We start from the raw sequence: 22,071 nt of genomic DNA on the forward strand, positions 1-22,071 counted from the left end.
AGTACATTATATACAAACTGAAAGGTTAATAATAACAAGATTAATTTCAAAATAACTATATTCATAACCCGAAGTTTACTAACGATATTACACAACAAAATAAAATACAGTCTTACAAATTTCATGAACCATAAGTACACAGATCGAAAGGAGAAAGTAATTTTGAGCAAACAAATAACACTAATAACTTATATCACAAATCACATTATACAGACAAGGGTGGCGTCCCGTGCTACACTTACATCTAATTCAACCATTTATTACATGTCGTTCTAATGATGACCGATGTTATTGCTTTGATTCCAAAGAAAAATCAAATAGCCATTAAGTAATGTCTTACAATTCAAACTTCAAACAATTATAAGTGCAAAGAACATGAAATAAGGCACTACTTTATTTCATTTGAAACAAAATCCTGGAATAAGCATTCGTAGCACGCGAGACTCATGGAGATGGACATTTGTTACAAGCATTGAGATCGTATATTTTCCAAGCGATTATTTACAAGAGCTTTAGATTTTAAATTTCGATTTTATAATATGTGATATGTAAACACAATGTAAGTACACGAAATTAAGTGCATAATACGCATGTAACGTTAAGATTCATCCCCAAGCACCCTGCAAAGACATCTAGCATTCGTTCACTGCACACACGCCACAGACTTGCCATTCATCACCATACTTCAATTATAATTAGCCATTATACAATTAATTTACAATATACAACATGAATAATTAATATGAGTAAAATATCTAATAAAGTTGAGACAAAAGAGATGATATAATTTCATTATAAACAGAAACAATAGTGTTTGGACACATGCAGTGTATATACATAATATTAATCAATGAAAACGACTAGTTTCAATTGTATTGTATCGAAAAGTTATTCGTAAGTGAAGGCATTTTCAATGTTGATACTAACAGAATGCAAAATGCATAGGTATGGCACACTATCATGCCGTGGAAGTAAACAGTCCGGTTTTTGTGTTACATCATCAAAAATTATGTCACGCTTGTCAATTGCACAACTAATAAATATGAACGTACGTGTTTTAAGTCGAACATACAAGTTTGGAATGTTCACGTCGTTACACATACCGATCTAAAGAAAACTATGACATTTCACCAACTATTTCCTGAGTACTAAAAATATATGTTACCTAATTTTGGACTGATATTCATTTTTATTTAGCACCAAAGTCCGAACTATTTTATTTAAACACTATCTACCTAAAATTCAATAGCGATGTTTACTTTTTAATTAATATATCCACAAAAAATTCAGTAAAACGTTTACTAAAAACTGATATTCTATTTTGGATGTAACTTAAAGTGGTATACAAAAACACTGATACTCGGCTAACTATAGTACACAATTAACATGAACATTAATTTGGCCGATAAACGCATGGCTTAGAAAATGAACAACTCTTACTTTTAAAATTAGTATCTAAGTGAAAGTGACGATAGTAAATTTATATGTGATTAAGATATAATAAAGGAAATAAAAACTTGTATTTACATAGAGGAACAAGATGATTTACTAAAAGACAAAAAGATAATAACATGGCACCATTTTAAACCTTAAGCTGAAACATATTTTTATGATTTCTAAACTTGGGAGACAACATACATTATAGACGTAATGGGTGTATTTAAACCTCATACATGTGCTAGACAAGAAGAGACGCCCAGTACTGGACTGGCACTACAGAACATTAATTATTTTAAGAACAAATTGGTGGATGGTTGGAAACACTAGACAGACACCATGAGACAGTCTACAACATAAACAGATCATCGTATTGGTGTCATGGATGTGTTCAAGATTATATGGACTGAATTAAAAACAAGTCAACATTTAAATTAACTTCTTAACTAAATGTAGTGCAGAATATACAACACAATATTGTCAATAAAAAGTATTGGCTAGTTTAAAAAACATTTTACGACAATCACAACTGTTCCTGTTTCATTTTTTTTTTACTTTTTTGCTTTAGAACCAATTAGGTTTTACTTTTTTTTCATCATGTGAGCCTCTTTTGAAAGGCTCGCTCGTATCCGTATACATAGCGAATATTGCACATTTAATTTATAAGACGGAATAATTAAACTAAGTGACAGCAATTTTTCAGTAACGACATGACTAACAGTTTTGTTTATATTATATCGGCGGGACTTGAGTCAACATAGAAATCCGATGTAAAATTATTAAAGGTAACAAAGAATTAACTATACATGTGTCCATGTACAGAAACACATGTCTCTTGTTTATTTTCCAACAGCTTCTTCGCAAAGCATTATATCAAGCTACAATACATGTTGTGATACAATAAATCCTATTCATACATATGCAGGCAGTGGAAAAATAATTATGAATCGGGACTGCACTAGATAAAGAAGTTTAGATAGCACTTGTCGTACGAAAATATTCTAAACATTTTAAATGGGACAAGGAAAAGCAGAAATAATAAAACATCGAACACGCGATGGAATATCTGACTCACTATACTTATAAAAGAGTGATCAGTCATAAAATAATTATTATAAAATCTTTGGGACTTGATTTTATAATGCATGGTATGACGTAGAAGTTACGTGACAGTTAAATTGTAGAGGGGTAACTATGTTCTACGCCTGTTATTGTGGGTGTTGTAAGAACCAAGCGAGGTACTTCACATTTGATAGGGACCGGCAATTTCATAGGCACCTATTTATTTAAGTTAAAAAAGTAAAGTCTCTTTAACTGTATAGCAAAATACTGGGAGGTACCCACCTATGTTGTCGCGTTGCAATTTATTTGATAGGCGGAAAATTAGACAGAACATTCGATAGGTACCTAATTTTAATTGACTTGTAATGAAACCGCGAAATAATAGTTTGAAGTTGCCAAAAGTATGTAGATTTACCTCATAATATTTTTATGAAGTTAATGGACTCTTATTTACAACTTTTAGTTCAGAATAAAAATCAATCTATACTAGGGGAAATATTTTATGCTTGTTTGTTTGCACTCAGAAACTACTGGATCGATTTGAACAATGATTTCACTATTGGAAAGTTTACTCTTCAGGGATTGGCATACGTTACTTTTAATCCCGATATTCTGTCAGGATCGTGATTTGGGACCTAATCGAGAAAAATCTTCTTAATTAGACGCGGGTGAAGCCACACGTCGACATTTTATAGTTTTATAAGCTTGTTTTCGCATAATGGCAGTGTGAATATAAGTGCCACATAAATTATCGCGGCCGTAAGTAGACTGAACAGCTCATTGTTAATTTCCTTTGATAAATCCCAATAATGATAAGTTATCAATGTTTTAATCAATTGGGTTTAGGTTATCATCGATAACTCACACTGCGATAGTGCTGGACACTTAATAATGTACAAGTTCGAAAATGTGGTACAACCAATAAAGAATCGAAAAGCCCAAAAACAATATCCAATTTTCAGGATAGTTATTCCTAAATCCAAAGGAAAGAAGACAAATGATTGATCAAAATCAGTTCCCAAATAACTAAAGAAAAATATATATAACAATGGTTGTTGAACAATGCAATAATCCGAAAGAAAATCTTTTTGGAAGTTTAGTTCGACAAAAGCATTAAGATCTTGTATCTCGCGATGACAAAGTATTGAATTATTTATGTACTTATTAAAAGTATATGAAAGTCTAATCTACACATAGAAAACACACATGCACTATATCATGGAATTATATTCCAATACTTTAAAATGCAGTTGATTTGACAATACTATCAGCTCAGTATCTAGTTTCGCAAATCTAGCAGATTAATAAGGACTCTAAATACATGAAGCTTAGTATTAAAATGTTTGGCTTTCTTAGCAAACGATGTTACGCACGAGCCACGAGCGATGGCACATCATGCTACACTAATCCAATATTAACCTGAGATATCAACTTATTGGATATTAGTTTGATGTATCATCCTCCATCGAGTTTAGCTTCAAAATCTCTCATACTCGTAGCACTTGCTTCGCAATATTTGCATATAGATATCAGTATGGAGTTGTAATATATATGTCGAATACCAGAAGCATGGTTTTTATTAAAATGGTTTTTGGAAGGCTGGAGTAAGTTTAAGAAATATTGTACGATTGGATTAAAGTATATGGACAATTTTCTACAAGGTATTACCCCTGGCAACAGTATCATACCTATTACCTACTAATTATATTTTGCAAGCGGTCTACTATCAAACCTTAATTCCTTAATATTGCTATCACGAAAAACATGGAGTTAAATCTGTTTACGCTATGTACACATATGGACGTTATGGTACAAAATGCAAGGACAAGGAATAAGTATCTATCGGGCGGTCTTGCGATGGCCTTAACGAGCGACGCCTGAACTATTATTATGATAATAAGTATTTACAAGATCCATGTCAGTATGTACACGCACCAAGCACACTTCGCACACTGCGCCGCTAGTACCCGCTAGTACACCGTATCATCCGGGTACAGCAGGAGCGGGCCTCAGGAGGCCGCTGGGGCCGGTGCTGGGGCCCCGGCTGTGGGGGGACCGGCTACGGGGCCCGCAGGACCCGGGCCGGCTGGCGCCGCGGGCAGCAGCGTCTCGCGCGAGGCGCGCAGGTTTGGCAGCGAGCGCGCGGCCCGGGCGGCGCGCCGCGCCTCCAGCGCCAGCAGTGAGCGGATGTCGGCCTCGAGCGGATCCACGCTGATGTGGTAGACGCCGCCGCGCTCGGGCGACCCGGCCGCCTCGTCGCACGCCTGCGCCAGGCGCGTGTCGGAGTAGCGGCGCGTGTCGTCGGGGCGCGGGTCGGGCAGCGCGGACAGACGGCGGTGTGGGTTGCCGCGGTAGGTCTCGAAGCCGCCGCTCTCGTCCTCTTCGTGGTAGGCGGCGGGCGGCGGCGGGGGCTCGATGTTGGCGATAACTTGCCCACGCGCGCTCCTCTCGCGTCTCTTCACTCGCACGGGTGGAGATCCACCTCCGATTGGGATCTTCTCCGGCGCATTTTGAATTAACAGTATCCTGTCAAAAACATTTCAGTAAACTTCAAGGGTATTCAAAGTATCTAATGTGAAAGAACATTAGTTTTTAAAAAGTTACCTGTTGTGTGCTCGCCAACGATTACATAGGTGGAGATATTGCCGACATTGTATGTACATGAAGACTGCGCCGCCGGTAAATCCCACAGCCACAACGACCAATTTTGTCCAAAAAGGCCAGGCTGGAACACGTCATAGTTTCATCATGAAATTGAAGCATAGTTCTAGTACTTTTTAAAACAAACAGCGTGACATTGAAAATTATAATTTATTAGTCTGACTGGGACTGTTTGAGTGTGTCCCTTTAAACAAATTCATGACCTGAATGACCTGGAGATCGAAATTGCGATGGGAAAATTGACCTTAACAATAAAACTGTTGAGTTGTCTAAATATGTAAGGGTGTAATTAAAATATGTTATTATAGTTCCATACCAATCATGCCACGGTTGACCTCTTCTACTGCCCGTTCAATAAGTACAAAGAGGGACCACATGACGCAGAGTGCAGCGACACAGTGGAACAGTACAGCACAGCACAGTCTCCTGCGTTCCACACCCGACATCTCTAGCAAACGCCACTAGAAAACAGAACAAAACAATGGCATATTAATACAGCAATAATGTCTTGTCTCTTGCCTAAATATAAACTGTTTTAATCACTGGCCAAATATTTATTGGTTTTGTTAAATCTCACTAGAACTTTATAATTATAAAGAGTTACTTGTTTCATTTGGATCCATTGTTAGTTCTAAATACCTTGTTATTATCTATTGTGAGATACATCTATTTAAGTAGTTATTTATTTTTAAAGCTAACTAAACAATAACTTCAATTAATTTACACATATCTACTGGATATTTAACTACAATTATGAATTAAGTGTAAGTCATAATGTCTATTGTAACACATTTGTATCTACGAGAAATTGGTTTGATAACTGTGTTCTAATTAACAAAGTCTACCAAAATTTCAGTACATGAAGAAGCCCCAAATTAATAAAAAAAAATATAACAGACAAATTATTTTCAATTAGCATTGCTTAACTTGAGAACTTTTAAGAGCCCTGCTAATATTGTGTAAATGAGTATTTCACTTTAGAATAATTACAACAAAGGGTTAAAAACCTTTAAAAAAACATGTAAACACAATTGCATACCTCATTAAATGGCTTTATTTTGGTATGCATGATGAAATTGAATTTGCAGAGTTCACAGGACCTCGTCTCTGATGCCGTCAGCCACTGTTGTAAACAGCTCTGATGAACATATTTCAAACTTCCTGTAACAACATGCAATAATAAAGTTATAATTACTGAACAAGTATGTAAACATCTAAGTTATGTAACTAGTTGATGTGTCTCAATGTCATCTCTATAATCATGAATGTAAACATATAGACCATATACTGTATATGATTTGCATAACTTAATGTCTAGGAAAAATGTTGTTTAACAAGTAATGCAAGTATGTATATAATTTTCACTGTAAATGTAATTGTGTAAATAAAATACAATTTTGCAATATTGTTATCAGACTATGTCAATGCCATTTACAGCTTACTTGACAATACAACATTTTCGCAAGCAGTAAGTAGGACCTTCAATTCAATATTTGTTTACTGTATACATGGAATTGTTTACATAAGTCATAAGCAACATTCAACACATTGAAACCCAAAATATTGTAATATTATTACTTCATAATTGACACCTGTTTTATTTGTTAAACTTTATTATTGTTAATTACGTCTAGAACTAGTTTTTTTTTTATTTTTAACTTAAATGTTGTTTCCATAATCAAGTATTCATTTTTAGGTGTCTCAATTATTATTAGTTTAAAATAGTCATGTGATTATTTTGTATACATTTATTTATAGATTATTTTTTCCTCATTGGTATATCCAGCGAATTATTCATCACAGTTCGATATGTCTGATAAAATGAAATATACATGTTTAATAAAGTCAATTATAGTATCATATAATATCATCAACATAATTTTTATGTAGGTATGTTGAATTCATAACTAAAACAGAAATTAGTCATAGCCTAGTTTTCAAATTATGTACTCAATACTATAGATGATTCATATGGTAATAAGTTTTATGAAACCAAGCCCTTTTATGTCCTCCTGTAACCTCATTTCACTATAATTATGACAAAGCTATACAACTTATTCATTACTTATACCTAAATATGGATCGAATTAAGTAATTGATTCAACAACATATAAAGTAAAAAGGCTGCATTGAATTTCATGAATTATTATTGTATTGATGAAATTCAATTATTGTCTAACTAATTATGAAAACATTGCAGGAAAACAAATTTGTTCAATGAAGATATATACCAGACCAATATTTGAACTAACAAAAATGTTGATATATTGTCTATAAAAAAATGTATCAAAATATTGTAACTAAAGCACATAAGCCAAAAGTAATTAAATCAGACATTTTGAAACAGGCTTTTAGTAATTTATTATCACAATATTAACTAGTAGTAATTAAATTTTCATCTATATTTTATGACATGGAATATTGAGCTTTATGATTCATGCATTAGTTAAATTGCAATTCAATTAACTGTGTGGGTACCTATTGAGTACCTATACTACAAGTTTTCCTTAATTTAAATTAAAACAATACAATACAATAGGTTTCCTGATCACTAATGATTTTCCTTCATAATTGTCTGTAAGTCTATACAAAGTGATAATAATATTCCTCATTATATTCTAATAATAAATGCAGTCCCCATGTATAACAACATGAACACACATTATACAAGACTATTGCTAAATACATTCTGTATAAGGCATGCTTACACTAACATGGCATCATATTCCATTAGATGCTAAAGGTAAATATTATCTCTCAAATGCAGTTACATGTTTATCTCAGTTAACTGTATTGATTTTTACATTTTCAACATTTGCCCTTCACAGTACTGGGCTATGTTCTTGGCTTAATAAACATATTTAACTGTGTCAAATAACATTATGTAAACAGAGAACAGCTGTGTACTTCACTTATTTCTTACGACGTGTAAGACTACTGGATAACATAGTTACATGAACAATGGCATTGAAACTTCCACTGACCTGAACAATAACATGGTGCTAGGAGAGGATTGTGAGGCTCGCTCTCGCAGTGGCATATGCGGCAAATATCACCGCTGGAGTTGCTACATGACGTGCGGCTGCTCCCTGACCCCGTACGAATCACCTCTCTACCACATCCTCCTCCCCATTCCCAACTCTCAATATCCGAAGAGTTCTTCACATTAATTTGCTGAACAGGCATTATGGTATCGTATATTTTTAATGCTCAACCGAGCCTACATAACATTCAGAGATTTTCTTCGCGATCACATTGAACATCGACAAAGCAAACATATAAAAACATGTCACCTCACATCTCAATCTATTAAGTAACTTCTACTAAGTACTAATTTAATAAGTATGTACACTGTTGATGATGATTTGTTATTCACATTACATCTCTTACTTAACACACTGCAATTATGAAATAGAGTAGATACAAAATTCATAAAATAAATCGTCAACCAAAGTTATCGGTACTGCTAGCTACTTGTCATCACATAAATATAATACACACACTACAGCACTACATAGATAATACAAAATTCATTACGGAATGCGAATGACAGGACAAAGAGTGGAACGAAAACGCCATCTGACTGAGACTGACTAAACAAACGTAGCGAAAGATATTGAGATTTAGTTTGAAAAAAGTTCAACAAAATAACAAAAATAAAGAGAAGATTAGAAACCTGCAATTTCTGAAAATAACAATATATTCAGTTTTTTGAGAAGGGTAAGATCTTACCTACTAAGGCTAAATCCACACAATCTACAACAAATATAAATCGTTTCAGAATTTCACTTACTCTTTTCAGCAGTTTAAATATTACTGCATTATATTATATAATGTAAAGAAGGACATTTATTCAGATAAATATTTGAAATGGATAACTACTGAGTATGAGTAAATAAATATCCGTTTTGAAAATCTGTCTCTTCTAGTATTACTACTTTCTCAGATCTATGGTCTCCTCTCTGGTCTCTGTCTGCTTTCTGCTTCTTTCTGCCTATCTCATTCAATCATTTTTATTCATTCATTCATTCCTTAGTGACAAGCGGCGGCGCAGCGTAGCCGTGCGATTAAAGTTTTTAAAAATTCTCAAAAATGGGGGTCCCTGCAGAATTACAAACTGAAGCTATTTCTATAGTTCATCAATTCCTGCAAAATATTGACAAGTCGCTGGCTCAAGAATTTTTAAAGAAGACAAAGGCGGTAAGTGCTCTCAGTGTTAAAAAACCACGTGTGACCGGTCACCACACGTGCTCGAAACATTATAATACCGTTGCTATTATTGCTATACCATGTTACAATAGTAAATAAAACTAAGTTTTGACTGTTCTAACATCTATATTTAAGGATATATTCTCCAAAGTGGGTTCTTTATTGATTGCGTTGTACATACGTAACATAATAATGGTATCCTGTAGTTCGCAGTACCGACCGAAGTTCTATCAAAATATATATTTTTATTGCCAAATAACGTGTGATATTTGTGTAATTTTATTTAGATTTAAATAAATTAGGCAATGAATAATCTTTATTAATATTGTTCAATATTTCGTAATTTCTTAAAATATTATTTACTTGTGTGTTTGTTATAAATATTTTAATAGGTTATATTCTTATTTATAGAAACCGCGTGTCAAGGGCCTGCCTTCGCTGACAGACATATTAACAGAATACAATAAAAACAAGAAGCCCCAAAAAGCTGCTGAGAGGTAAATCTTCTTTGTACATCTTTAAGGTTATGTTCACATTGTTTAACAAATTGCTCAAAACTCAGAATCAACTAAAATATTGGTCGGTGGATCATCTTAGGGACGGACTTTATTGTATAATACACCCTACATACATAGTTTAGGGTAATAAACCCTAAGTCCACCTGAGTAGGTAATACTACCGACTATTTTGGTGTACCTCAGTATTGCATGGTATTTTTGAGACAAATTAAATGAAGATTATCAATAATATTTTAACTCTATTATTTCTTCACAACAGTTCTGATGATGACTCCAGTGAAGATGAAGCGCCACAGAAAAAACCAGTTGCTCAGGTCAATGGCAAAGCTGCTGCTCCTAAAAAAGCACAAGATTCTTCAGACTCCGACAGCTCTGAAGATGAGAAACCCAAGACACAAGTAAGTTAATGAAAAATGTTTTGCTTGAACCTTTTTTTTTAAAGATTTCAATGATGAGAACTGTTTAATGAGAACATATGATTTTAAACTAATCTTATTCGTCACTACCTCTGATTTATACAATAGTATTTACATACAAAGTTATAGTCGTTCAGAACTCAAGAAAAAAAATATATTTGTTTTTAGGCCAAACCAAAAGCAGTAGCCACACCAGTCAAAAAGGCAGAGTCATCAGATGACAGCGATAGTGAAGACAACGCCACAGCTAAACCAACAAAGCAACCAGTCAAGCCCAGTAATGCCACACCTAAAGTAGTTAAAAAACAAGAATCATCAGACGATAGTAGCAGTGAAGATGAAAAACCTAAACCTCAACAAAAACCTCAGGCTAAAGCAGTTCCTCCGAAAGCAACTCCTGCTAAAAAGCCCGCCTCATCATCGGACAGTGATGACAGCAGTGAAGATGAAAAACCAAAAGCCGCAGCAAAACCTGCACCCAAACCTCAAGCTAAACCAACCCCAGTTAAGAAACAAGAATCATCTTCCGATGATAGTGATGACAGTGAGGATGAAAAACCAGCTCCAAAGAAGGCTGCACCTACACCTGCAAAGGCTCCAGTCAAAGCAGCTCCAGCCAAAAAACAGGAATCATCCTCTGATGACAGTGATGACAGTGAGGATGAAAAACCTGCTCAAAAGAAGGCTGCACCTACACCTGCAAAGGCTCCAGCTAAACCAGCTCCAGCCAAAAAACAAGAATCATCTTCAGATGATAGTGATGACAGTGAGGATGAGAAACCAGCTCCAAAGAAGGCTGCAACTACACCTGCTAAACCTCCAGTCAAAGCGGCTCCAGCCAAAGCAACTCCAGCCAAAAAACAAGAATCATCCTCTGATGACAGTGATGACAGTGAAGATGAAAAACCTAAAGCACCTGTTAAAGCCACTCCTGCCAAGCCAGTAGCTAAAGCCACACCTGCTAAAAAACAGGAATCATCAGATGATTCCAGTGATAGTGATGACGATTCTAAAGCCAAGAAAACACCTGCAAAACCTGCTGTAACCCCTGCCAAACCTAAAGCAACGCCAGCTAAAAAGCAAGAGTCCTCTGATGACAGTGATGACAGTGACGAAGATGAAAAACCCCAGAAGGCTCTCCAGAAACCTCAACCCACCCCAGTTAAACCAGCTATTAAAGCATCAGCTAAAAAGGATTCTTCATCAGATAGTGATGACAGCAGTGAAGATGAGAAGCCTAAAGCAGCTGCAAAGGCTCCAGTTAAAACTCCTGTAAAGGCGGCAGCTAAAAAAGCATCATCATCAGATGACAGTGATGATAGTGATGAGGAACCTTCAAAACCTGCTCCTAAAACACCTGTCACTAAACCAAAACCCGCAGCAAAGAAACAAGAGTCTTCAGATGATGATTCAAGTGATGATGATGCACCCAAACAGAAACCAGCACAAAAAGCTGCTCCCGCCAAAAAGGCTGAATCTTCAGATGACAGTGATGACAGTGATGAAGATGCTCCTCCTGCTAAAATATCGAAAAAGGAATCCAATAATCAGGTATGATTAGATACATACTTAGTAAAATAACAAAATTTTAAAGACTAGTTATTCTTTGTTTTGTTATTATAAAAACTAATGAGGAATTGACTTGAGTGATTTCAAAATATTTTTCTACAGGTTGCCGAAAATGGAGTGCAAACTGGAAAAAAAAGGAAAGCATCAGAAGGTGATTCAAATGCTCCTGCTAAAAAACCCTACAGCAACTTTGTGAAGGTAAAATAATGTCTCTAAAAAATGTTTTAACTACAAAGACACAGAAGTCCTAAACATCCATTAAACAGTTATGAAAGAATACTAGTACCATTACCATAATTATTACCAACCAATACTTGTTAATAATTTCATACAAGTACAAATTATGGATTCCTTATATTTGAAAATGGTGTTGGTAAATAATTATTAAATTTGATTTAAATAACTTTTAGGGTACTGTTAGTGTATCTACTCCCAAAGAAAAAAGTAATGGAGTGAGTAAGCCAGCTCCCTTCCGAAGAGTGGCGTCGCAACCTATCGAAGTGGATCCTAGACTTAAGGATAACTCGTTCGACGCCAAGGTAAATGCCCCAAAGTTTGAGAAGCCAAGGCAACTCAATGTTATGTCTGACTTGGACACTTTGGCCCAAGGCTTCATTGCCAGTGGCTTGCTATAACATTTTGGGCATTTACTTTTCTGGAAACACTTAATCAGCATCACATAGGGTTGTCTTGGTTATAATAAGCGCTTCTATCTATCAGGAGGGTGAAAGCCATGAAGGCGAAGAAAACGACGAGGAAGAAGAAAATCAATCTGGAGGTTGGAACCAGCGTGGACGTGGCGGATTCAACCGCGGGGGTCGGGGATTCAATGATAGGGGTAGGGGAGGATTTAGGGGTCGAGGGGGCGATAGGGGTGGACGCGGCGGATTCAATGACAGGGGTGGACGTGGGGGCAGAGGTGGTAGAGGTGGTTTCGACAGGGGTGGTCGTGGTGGGTTCGATAGGGGAGGTCGCGGTGGTTTCGATCGGGGAGGCCGCGGAGGCGGAGATCGCCGTGGCCGTGGAGGTCGCGGTGACCGCCACTCCTGGGGTGGAGACAGGGGGGGATTCAATAAAGGAGGTTTTAACGACCGAAAAAGTTTTGAGGGAGGTGACAATGCTCAAAACAAGAAAATTACATTTGATTAAGTAAATAGGTAAGATTATTTTAATAGTGTACAATCTCATCACTCTTAAAGTCATGTCTTTTTAAATTCCCAAATTGATAGCCAGGGGGCAAATATACATTTTTACAATCCCTATTCCATAGTTATGTCACAAATCCCATGTTATAGAGGCTGAATCTGAAATTAAACTCGAGACCCCTTGCTGGATAGTCGCGCTTGCGGACTACTACCCCAACAAAGTGTCTAGGGTAATTGCTAATTTATTTTTCTTTTACAGAGTGGTTCACGTGGGTCATGGGGTGAGCGTGCTAATCAAGACTTAAAACATACTCGTGGCAAGTCATTCAAGCATGAGAAGACGAAGAAAAAGAGGGGTTCATATCGCGGTGGCGCAATCGATACAGGTGTACACTCCATTAAATTTGAGGACTAGATTAATTTAATTGCTTTCATGGGCCATAATCTAGTTGTGTGTTTATGATAGCCACCATAATTACTTGGCTGTCGATATTACCGGCTTAGCTCGTAGTTTTATCGATACAGCCTCGCATTCCGCCACATAGTGATGGCATTTAATTTTATTGCCACATATACTTGTATTATTTCTGTATTACACAACTTCATACAATAGTTAATTCAGAAACTAATCTGTAAGGTCTGATGTATATCAAATTTGTTAGAGTGTTGACTATTGTGTCCTAGACATGACTGTGTGAGTGGGTTTGGCTCCACTGAATCTTGGTAAAATGGGCAATTAATTGTTTATAATGATTTGAAAAGTTCTTAAAGTGCGATTTTACATTGACATTTTATTAGACGTAATAATTAATTTAGTCAATCAGTAAGCATAAGTTTCTGAAGCTTTTACTTAAGTTTTACTGAGCTAGTTGTTTTTTAGGACCTACTTATTACAATGCTGTACTGACTTATTATTTTTTATTTTTTTGCACACTACATACTGGATTGAATGTGCTCTGACTTATGTTGATTTTGTTCAAATAGACTACTGAATTTCTGATTAAATCCAGTTTTTGTTGGGGCCAAAATTTTGTTATATTTAAATGATACTTATTTACTGAAAACTTTTATAATTCTGAATGTTTTATTTTCATAAGTGTTAATGTAAATAGATGTGTATTTTACGTACTTTACTGTGTACATAGGCTAAATATAAGATTAAAATGATAAATGAATATAGACTTACACTTGTAGTAAGTAATGAGAACAGGTGCGAAAACATACAATAATTTGTATTTTAACAGCTATGTACCTGTTTTGTTTTGTTAGTTTGATAAGCCCGCCTTTTGAATATAAAATTTAAGGACATAATGTAAGCGTTTTATTTTATACTGTATTTAGTTTTTGCTCATTTATTAAAACAAGAGCACTTCCTTTTTCCAAGACCTAAACCCTGCTTCAATATGTTATTTGGTTGTGTTATCATCGACAATGCAAATATTACTCATAAAGTACATAAACAGATATACATTGCATCCCTGTATTTATATGCTTTGGTGCATCCATGATACTATAAAATTTGCTATCTACCACGTTGCTATCTGGAGTTCCTGCAGCTCGTGAAAAGTAAGTTAATAAGTGAGCATTTTTCATTTCTAAAATTCTGTTTGACTATCACTACATTTTGTTTTTATTAAATAATAGCACGGTGTTTTGGAATTGTATGTAATGTACCACCGTCTGGTGTATAGTATAGGACGTAAAACGTAACTGGTAAAAACTGGGTATTGCACAGAATACTTTTATGGCGTAGGGTGGCAAAAGAGCAGATGGAACAATTAATAATGGTAAGAAATCAGTGCCGTCTGTGGACGGAAAAAATAAATTTAAGGGTTAGGGATGTGAGGGGCACGATTGAGCCTCCCGTAACTTCACATTTACGGCGAAATACCATAAGCGTTGTATGACGCCTTTTTTCTGTGAAGCTGTGGTATTATTCCTGTTTATCTGCCTCTTCGTAACAAAACACGGTTCTTCCACACTGAGTAGTGATTATTTACAAAAAATATAATTACCTACATTATAGATTGGTAATGATAAACTAACGAAATTACTGAACGCAGTCTATACATATTGACATTGACAGTGCCCTGTCAAAGTCAACTGAGCAATCGGTCAGTTGTTGTGTAATTTAGGTTATAATTCTGTTTACAAGGGAAAAAGCTTTATTATAATTATTTTCGATATGTTGCGACATTTTAAACCGGTGACTATTATAAGTCAAAGATCATTTAAAAATTTTGGACATAAAAGACAACCTGTACCTGTTGTTACCACACTCTGGCATGGCTTTCTAACTTTTTCTTTCATAGGTTTAGGAATCGAATGGAAAACGTAAGAGATTTTACTTACTTTTATGTTTATTTAATTAAACTGTTAAGTTTAGCCAAATATGTTTATTGCAGAACAAGAATGTTTGGTTTGTGAAACTTTTTTTTAAATATTTAATGGGTCGATACCTAAAGCTAAAATTATTGCTACCTATCTAATCTAAATAGAAAGCACTGCATTTGTAAAATAAACTTGTGTGATATTTACCGATATTACCAATTTAATCCGTGTGGCTATGGCAGAGTAGAATTAGTTTTTCACGATTCATACTCTTTCCATGAGTATATCCATACTCTTGAAGCTGACTAAGGGACTACACATTTAGCTAAGATTAGGCAGCAACACTCTCTGATAAATCTGAACAAATCAATTGTGGCAAACCCCTCCAATGTAGATAAGGCCCATACATTAGCCATGAATGGAGACTGGCTGGTGATGATAAATAATAAGTAGATAAAATGTCTTCAACTGCTTCTCATTGCATTTTTTTTATTTTCAGGATAAAAACCTTCTTGTTTGGTGAAGATGAAGAAAGTGTATTCAAGAAGGACCCTAACTCTGTGACACAAGATAGTTGACAATAGAACCTATACATCTAACTATAGGTAATAAAGCTATGTACTTTAATAATAGTAGTACAATTATTTGTAAAGACCTCTGTTGTTACATCTATTATTAATTTTAGTAGTAGATAGATTTAGTCTTGATTATAAATAATGTATTTATATTGTAAATATTAGTTACTTACTATCAAATATTATGTGTAATAAATGTATAATTATGTAGTAAACAATAAAAGTGTTTTAATATATTTATTTATTTATTTTTATTGATTATGATCGTAAATATCTCTTAATCATTTTGGAGTAAGGTAAGACAGTAGTCACAGGTAATGCTAGATTCTAGATGAATTACCTAAACTGGCTAGACCTAATTTGTTAACCTTAACTTCCTATGTTCATATGTACACACTGCAGACTAATAACAATAATTTATTCATATTCAGTTGAATGTATCAAAATAACTGGAAGTAATTGAATTTTTATTGCCAGAATGCCAGGTCCATTTTAAAGTCTTCTTGTAAATCAGGAACTAATATGGTCCTTATAACACAACTGGTGAAAAACAAGTGTATATGAATGTATTCATATACAGTCACCTCTGCTTTTGCTCCAAGCTTAGTCTTTAGGAAATAAAAGGCATAACATCATATTGTGGGTTATTTACTGTTTTTCAGTTTTGTTCTTCATTCTTTATTTTAGCTTTGTTATGTTTCTTTCAAATCTCCACTACTACTGGTCTTATTAAAATAAAACACATTAAACTGTAAGGGGGTAATAAAAGGGTAACTTCATAAAATAAAATACTTTATTTAAGCTCACATAATATTTATGTGTTACGCTAATTGCAATAAAGTAAGTCTAAATAAATAGTTCTTAACATTAATATTATTACCAACTGTAAAATATAAGATTGCGAAAATTTTATTCATCTACCATAATATTATTACAAATAGCAGGGTAAAAAAGTACTTAAACAAATTAATGCATGAATATAATATTAAAATTTCATATAAAGTTTATGAGTACATTTAATATACTATTCTAAATAGGTTGTATGTTGGTGCACCAATCATTTATTTAAACTTTCAATTAAATTATATTACTTTCCGATATCCGCTTTGTTGATTTATAAGTTTAAGGACTACTGTTAATGTTAGTAACAGTTTACTGCAACATTCCGGAAGCTGTATACAAAGCCTTATAATAATGTGAAATATCACAAATACTGCCAGCAATTTATAGAATAGTAGTGAAAAGCACCAAATTGTTAATTATAAAATAGGTATTATAGATACAAAAAAATACGCGAGAAATACTTGTTACCTGTGACTATTTACACCTTATAAAATCAAATTGGTAAATATATAGAAACAAAATGTCCCTGAACTCAATGACTAGTTTAGTATGCATATATTTTTGTCCAATTTCACTCAATTTTATTTTTACTACCATAACAGTTTTGTTTTACGTATTGATATATGAGATTGTATACAATTAATAAGAAACACAGTATGGCTGCGTGATAATGTATTGGCATGTTATAAATAGCACTCAGCACACCAGGATGTTTTGCACTGTTTAATTTGGACACATGGGTTTTGCTATTCTCCACAGAATAAGGTTCTGGTGTTGTTTTCTCACGACGATAAAGAGTTTCCACTTCGCTCTCACTAGAGCTCAGTTTATTCTCTTCTGAAGAGGAGCGTACTTCTTTTTGTTCATAATTTTCTTTAACACAAGAAACCATTTCTGCATTGTCAACCGATCCCGAAATTTCTCCTTCGATAATAATTGGTATTGGAGTGAATCGATCTTTCACTCCAGAACATACCTCTAAACTCTCTTGTAAGTAATTGTCTATTTTAGTTAATTGTTCTGAAATGAAAAGATTTGCGAGTGGACTTGGAGCTCTCTTTATTGGCTCAAAAGTATCTAAGCTGGTAGTAATTTTCTCTTTAATATTTAAATCTGACACGAAACTATCTCTTTCGTATACATTTTCTTTGAGTATAGTATTTGCAAAAGTGTCATGGTTTTCAGAGATCCCGCCTTCATTTAATACTGGCTTCAAGTTTTCCTTATCTAGCAATTTTTCTTTTACAACAGAACTGACAATTTTGTAGCTGTGTAAATCTTCAAAATTGTCCTTGATATATTCAACTGGAGTTTTTTGTCGGGCTTTGTACATCTGAGACGGTGTCAGCAATCTCGGAGAGTCAAGTTCTGGCGGCACGGGAGTGAATTTCACAGTGATGACGTTTTCATTGGTTATAGTTTCCGTTTTAACCAAGTCATCCACATAATTTTTGCCATCGGTGAAAACACTCGGCGAGTCGGTAATGTCATGTCGTGACGACTGTTGAACTCGATCTACGGTTACTTTGCTGAGTAGCTTGCCGTCTGTACTTCTTATGTCGGAAAACAGTCCTCCATCGAAGTGGAGGGGTGTTTCCAACTTTCTTGTTCTTTGCGGCGAAGGCGTGTTTAGAGGAGGAGTGATGGGAGAAGGAGAAACGGGACGAAAAGTGGTAGTCGTGTAAACAGTGTCAGAATTATACATCATTTGCTGAGGACTTCTAGCGGGCGTGTGTCTTACAAAAAGGTCGCCCTCCCTTGGCGAAGAAACTCTGTCCTTCGAGGTTCTTTTTGCACACCTGTAAATAACATAATATTGATGATATTAAACCATTCTTTTTTGCAGTTACAATGAATGTATTTTCTGAATCGTATTATTTGTCACAATTTAATTCTAGATTTCATTGCATTTAAACAGTATTGAAGGAAGTATCCAAAAACTTATATAGGTAACTCAAACAAAAACTCTACGTACAAACAAAACATAACAACACGAATACTATTATCAGAACATAAAACATAATAAATAATATAAATTAAATACATAAAATAGCCAAAACTACTCAAACCGTTTCATGAAAGCATTTCTACAAGCAGATTATGTAAGGTTGATAACTACATGGATCAAAACACGCTATGATAAACTTCCTGAACTTTGGGAAGTTGGGTATAAATATATTAAACTGGTATATATGTACATGTCTCAGTTATAAAACATACAGATATGATAATATAATTTTAATTAACGCACACACAAGGTCACTGTTATTGGTAAAAAGGGAGCAGACTGGCAGCGTATGACGAGCTTTGTATATTGACGTGGTAATCGAATTCAATTTAAATGCTTCAGAAAAATGTGCATCAGAATTTGATAAATTATTATTTAGAATATTCCAAAGTGTCAGTAAAACCTTTAAAATGGATTTCAAAGTTATGAGTATAATAATTATAGTAACTCGGTATATTTATATATGGAATGGTTACAGGGCAAATGCTATAAAATATATGCTGTAAAATGAATAAGGTAACTCGCTTGAAAATGTGCAATTGAATCATTATAGGAATTGTAAAATGCGTCAAAAGAAGAAGAATTTTAAAGATTTTTTTGCTGATTTCGGTCCATGTATGCCAAATTATACCTGTATCTGCGCTATAATAAAAAGCTTTGCGCGTTATTTGAGATATTGGACTATTTTATGTATTTAAAAAAATATTTATCGGTAAACAGTAATTGAATTGTGTGTGTGTATATGTGTATTTTAGTAGGAGTCTCATCATACGCACCGTGCAGTTGAAGCACTGACTGTGGTAGTTATTGTTGAGCGCCTCGACCCACCTGTCGCCTGCCTCCACCGGGAAGCCGCAAGCGAAACATTTTGTCGTGAACAGGTCATTCCAATCTGAGAAAACAAGTCCCTTTGTAAAATCTCCTTCACAAACACATAGTAAATTACACATAGGTAGGTACGCCAATTTAGGATAAAAATAAATAAACAATTATTGCCATACCAGCTTCACAATACGGAAGACCGTCTTCTAAGAAGAAGGGATTGTTTCCGAAGAGCTTTCCACAGTAGACGCAGTTGAAACATTCAGGGTGGTAGTGCTTGCCGATAGCATTTAAGCAATCCTGGAATCACCACAAAATACAAATTTAACTGAGTAACTTGTAAATTCGTAGAAAACGTTCAAAAAACAATAGTCTATGAACTTACGCCCTTAATTTTGGCGTGGCACTTATCGCAAGCAGGCGCAATGTACTGCTCGAAGCAGAACTCGCAGTAGAGTTGACCATTTTCTTCAACAAAGCCAATGTCCTGTAGGGGACGCCTACACGTTGCGTTTACGCAAATGAAGTGCTCTGGACACCAGATGCGACCCAAAGCCGTAATGAACGGCCCCCTGTATAAATACATAAATTTTATTAGTCTTTTATATCAATCGCAAAATTATTGTGAATTAAATGAACTAAACAACACGTGGTTAATCTGGTTAAAAAAAAAACAACATCCGTGCTTGATTTACAGAGAAAAACAAACATCTTCTATTTTAACTTACTTGGAAAATAATTTGTGGGATACGTTATATTGTATGTTTCCATTAGAAAAATTACGTTACCTCGTTATAGCCTTGTCACATTTGTGACATACTGGGAAAAGTCCTTCTGCAACATCTGCGCATTGTATCGTACTCAAAGGACGTGCAATTATATGTGAATCTCTTCTGCCATCATCATTTCTTATATTTTTCTTTTGCCTACGTCTAACAACCACTTCTTCCTCGTTATTTTGTTTGTCATCACTATCCGATATACTTTTAATTTCTTCAACTTTATCGACACAATCATTACTTTGTTCATTACCATTTGTATTTATTTTATTGTTTGTAGGGGATTTGTACGTATAAAGAGAATTGTTATATAATTGTCCAGAAATATCTTTGCTTTTGATGAGTTCATCATCTTGGTGGACTCCATTTTCGCTCTTTGAAGTATGGTCAAAATTATTAATCTTCTGCGAAACATTTAACTCACTAGCATTGTTAATTTTGTCGTTAACTTTATTGTTTGTTATCAAGTTGTCTGATTTCTCAAATAATTTTCGTTTGTTTAAAGTGTTAGAATAAGGGGTGTCAAACTTTAGTTCAGGTTTTACGTCAGAATTTATATTAGCGACAATTGAACCGTTCATGCTATTAAGAAATGAAGATTTCTCTATCCCAGTTTTTCGTAATGTACCCAAATAGTTGTTTTCAATTTTATCCTTTTGCAAGTCTTCATTACTGGAGTAACCACTACCATTGTGAGACTTATCATTATTGTTAATCAAACGTTCATCCGAAATCAGACTTGCATTTAGGGTTCTGGGTATAGTATCATATTTCTTTTTCTCGCCATTTGTATTTATTGAATGACCAAGTGGAGTACTGTGAACATTAAATGTAGGTACTGGGGTACTAGGCAATGGTGGCGGTATCAAGACGTTAGGCTTAGTGATGGATTCATTAGCGGGATGGTTATTTTTTATTGTGTCTTTGATTTTGTCGCCAATGCTTTGAATATTCTCATGTGTCTTGTAACCTCGTTCTAGAGTTTTAATAGTATTGTTTTCAACTGGTGGTATACTATCAGAATTTAGTGGATGTTTGGTAACGACAGTGTCTTGAATTTTATCTGCCATTGACTGAATGTGATCTGCTGGCTTTATTTTTCTTTGAATGCCAATTTCATAACCATTCAAAGCCATTTTAGCCATTTTTCTGATAAGTCTTTCTTCTGCTGGACTTTTGAACTCCGTTTTGTGAGGACTGCTCGTAGTCAGCGGTTCATTAGCTGTTAGAAAACCAAAACAACACTTATACAAACAGTTAAAAGCAGAATTATTCTACGATTAAATTAGTGCATAACTAGGAAAATTATGTCAGTTTCTAATAAAGAACAAACAAACCAATAAACACTATAATTAATTAATGTATAGCCATAACAAACTCATTCAGAACTTCACACTGTTAATTCATGCAGCACTCAAAACAGTAACACACTTTATACGTCTCAATCACCTAATATTCCCATTACAGGAAGCACATAGTGGTACACGGGAGCCGGGCAGCGCAGCCTTATTCAAAACTCCCCTTCCTCGTTTAGGGGCAGAAGATACACCGAAAGTTTTGCCACGAGCGGCAGCTCCTACACTCGAACCTGTCGATGGGGTAGGATCACACACTGGACCTTGGTTAGCACCAGAAATCGAAGGTTTTGGATCGTAATTGTCTATTGTTCTACTAGCGGACGTCATATTTTGATTAG

General features: G+C 34.8%; 4 protein-coding genes across 10 annotated transcripts in view; 2 read left to right on the top strand and 2 right to left on the bottom strand.

The window, feature by feature from the left end:
* Nucleotides 1-22,071, top strand: part of LOC118281655 (calcium uptake protein 1 homolog, mitochondrial-like) — a 117,460-nt gene that overhangs the window by 30,988 nt on the left and 64,401 nt on the right. The window lies entirely within an intron of this gene.
* On the bottom strand, nucleotides 41-8,701 carry LOC118281654 (uncharacterized). Its single transcript, XM_035602298.2, has 5 exons — nucleotides 8,145-8,701; nucleotides 6,200-6,321; nucleotides 5,477-5,621; nucleotides 5,104-5,224; nucleotides 41-5,025 (listed from the first exon to the last, which is right to left on the bottom strand). Exons 1-5 carry the CDS (start codon nucleotides 8,344-8,346, stop codon nucleotides 4,509-4,511), a joined length of 1,107 nt encoding a protein of 368 aa, XP_035458191.1. The 5' UTR covers nucleotides 8,347-8,701; the 3' UTR covers nucleotides 41-4,508.
* LOC118281650 (nucleolar protein dao-5) lies at nucleotides 9,179-14,326 on the top strand. Of its 2 annotated transcripts, none has more exons than XM_035602287.2 (7): nucleotides 9,179-9,360; nucleotides 9,781-9,866; nucleotides 10,147-10,285; nucleotides 10,472-11,854; nucleotides 11,975-12,070; nucleotides 12,283-12,411; nucleotides 13,277-14,326. In XM_035602287.2, exons 1-7 carry the CDS (start codon nucleotides 9,253-9,255, stop codon nucleotides 13,430-13,432), a joined length of 2,097 nt encoding a protein of 698 aa, XP_035458180.1. In that variant the 5' UTR covers nucleotides 9,179-9,252; the 3' UTR covers nucleotides 13,433-14,326. The 2 variants fall into 2 exon arrangements, with proteins under 2 accessions (XP_035458180.1, XP_035458179.1); XM_035602286.2 differs by lacking the exon at nucleotides 12,283-12,411 and adding an exon at nucleotides 12,593-13,029 and having other exon boundaries at nucleotides 13,277-13,427.
* LOC118281639 (PDZ and LIM domain protein Zasp) overlaps nucleotides 16,699-22,071 on the bottom strand; it is a 31,892-nt gene continuing 26,519 nt past the window's right edge. For 4 of the 6 annotated variants that reach the window (XM_050701163.1, XM_035602273.2, XM_035602272.2 and 1 more), the window contains 5 exons: nucleotides 21,825-21,963; nucleotides 19,982-20,168; nucleotides 19,776-19,896; nucleotides 19,551-19,666; nucleotides 16,699-18,565 (listed from right to left, as the gene is read on the bottom strand). In XM_050701163.1, the coding sequence (XP_050557120.1) occupies nucleotides 18,488-18,565; nucleotides 19,551-19,666; nucleotides 19,776-19,896; nucleotides 19,982-20,168; nucleotides 21,825-21,963 (641 nt within the window). In that variant the 3' untranslated portion in view covers nucleotides 16,699-18,487. Of the gene's footprint in view, nucleotides 18,566-19,550; nucleotides 19,667-19,775; nucleotides 19,897-19,981; nucleotides 20,169-20,384; nucleotides 21,598-21,824; nucleotides 21,964-22,071 lie in introns of all 6 variants that reach the window. The other 2 variants (XM_035602269.2, XM_035602270.2) reach the window with 1 other exon arrangement.

This window comes from Spodoptera frugiperda, chromosome 20, assembly GCF_023101765.2.
Source record: "Spodoptera frugiperda isolate SF20-4 chromosome 20, AGI-APGP_CSIRO_Sfru_2.0, whole genome shotgun sequence".
Lineage (NCBI taxonomy): Eukaryota > Metazoa > Arthropoda > Insecta > Lepidoptera > Noctuidae > Spodoptera > Spodoptera frugiperda.

Coding starts and splice junctions, on each gene's coding strand:
- LOC118281654 (XM_035602298.2), bottom strand. CDS start 8,346: ATGCCTGTTCAGCAAATTAATGTGAAGAACTCTTCGGATATTGAGAGT. Junction 6,322..8,144: donor AGCACCATGTTATTGTTCAG/GTCAGTGGAAGT, acceptor ATGTTGTTACAG/GAAGTTTGAAATATGTTCAT. Junction 5,622..6,199: donor AAATAAAGCCATTTAATGAG/GTATGCAATTGT, acceptor TCTGTTTTCTAG/TGGCGTTTGCTAGAGATGTC.
- LOC118281650 (XM_035602286.2), top strand. CDS start 9,253: ATGGGGGTCCCTGCAGAATTACAAACTGAAGCTATTTCTATAGTTCAT. Junction 9,361..9,780: donor TTTTAAAGAAGACAAAGGCG/GTAAGTGCTCTC, acceptor TCTTATTTATAG/AAACCGCGTGTCAAGGGCCT. Junction 11,855..11,974: donor AAAAGGAATCCAATAATCAG/GTATGATTAGAT, acceptor ATTTTTCTACAG/GTTGCCGAAAATGGAGTGCA.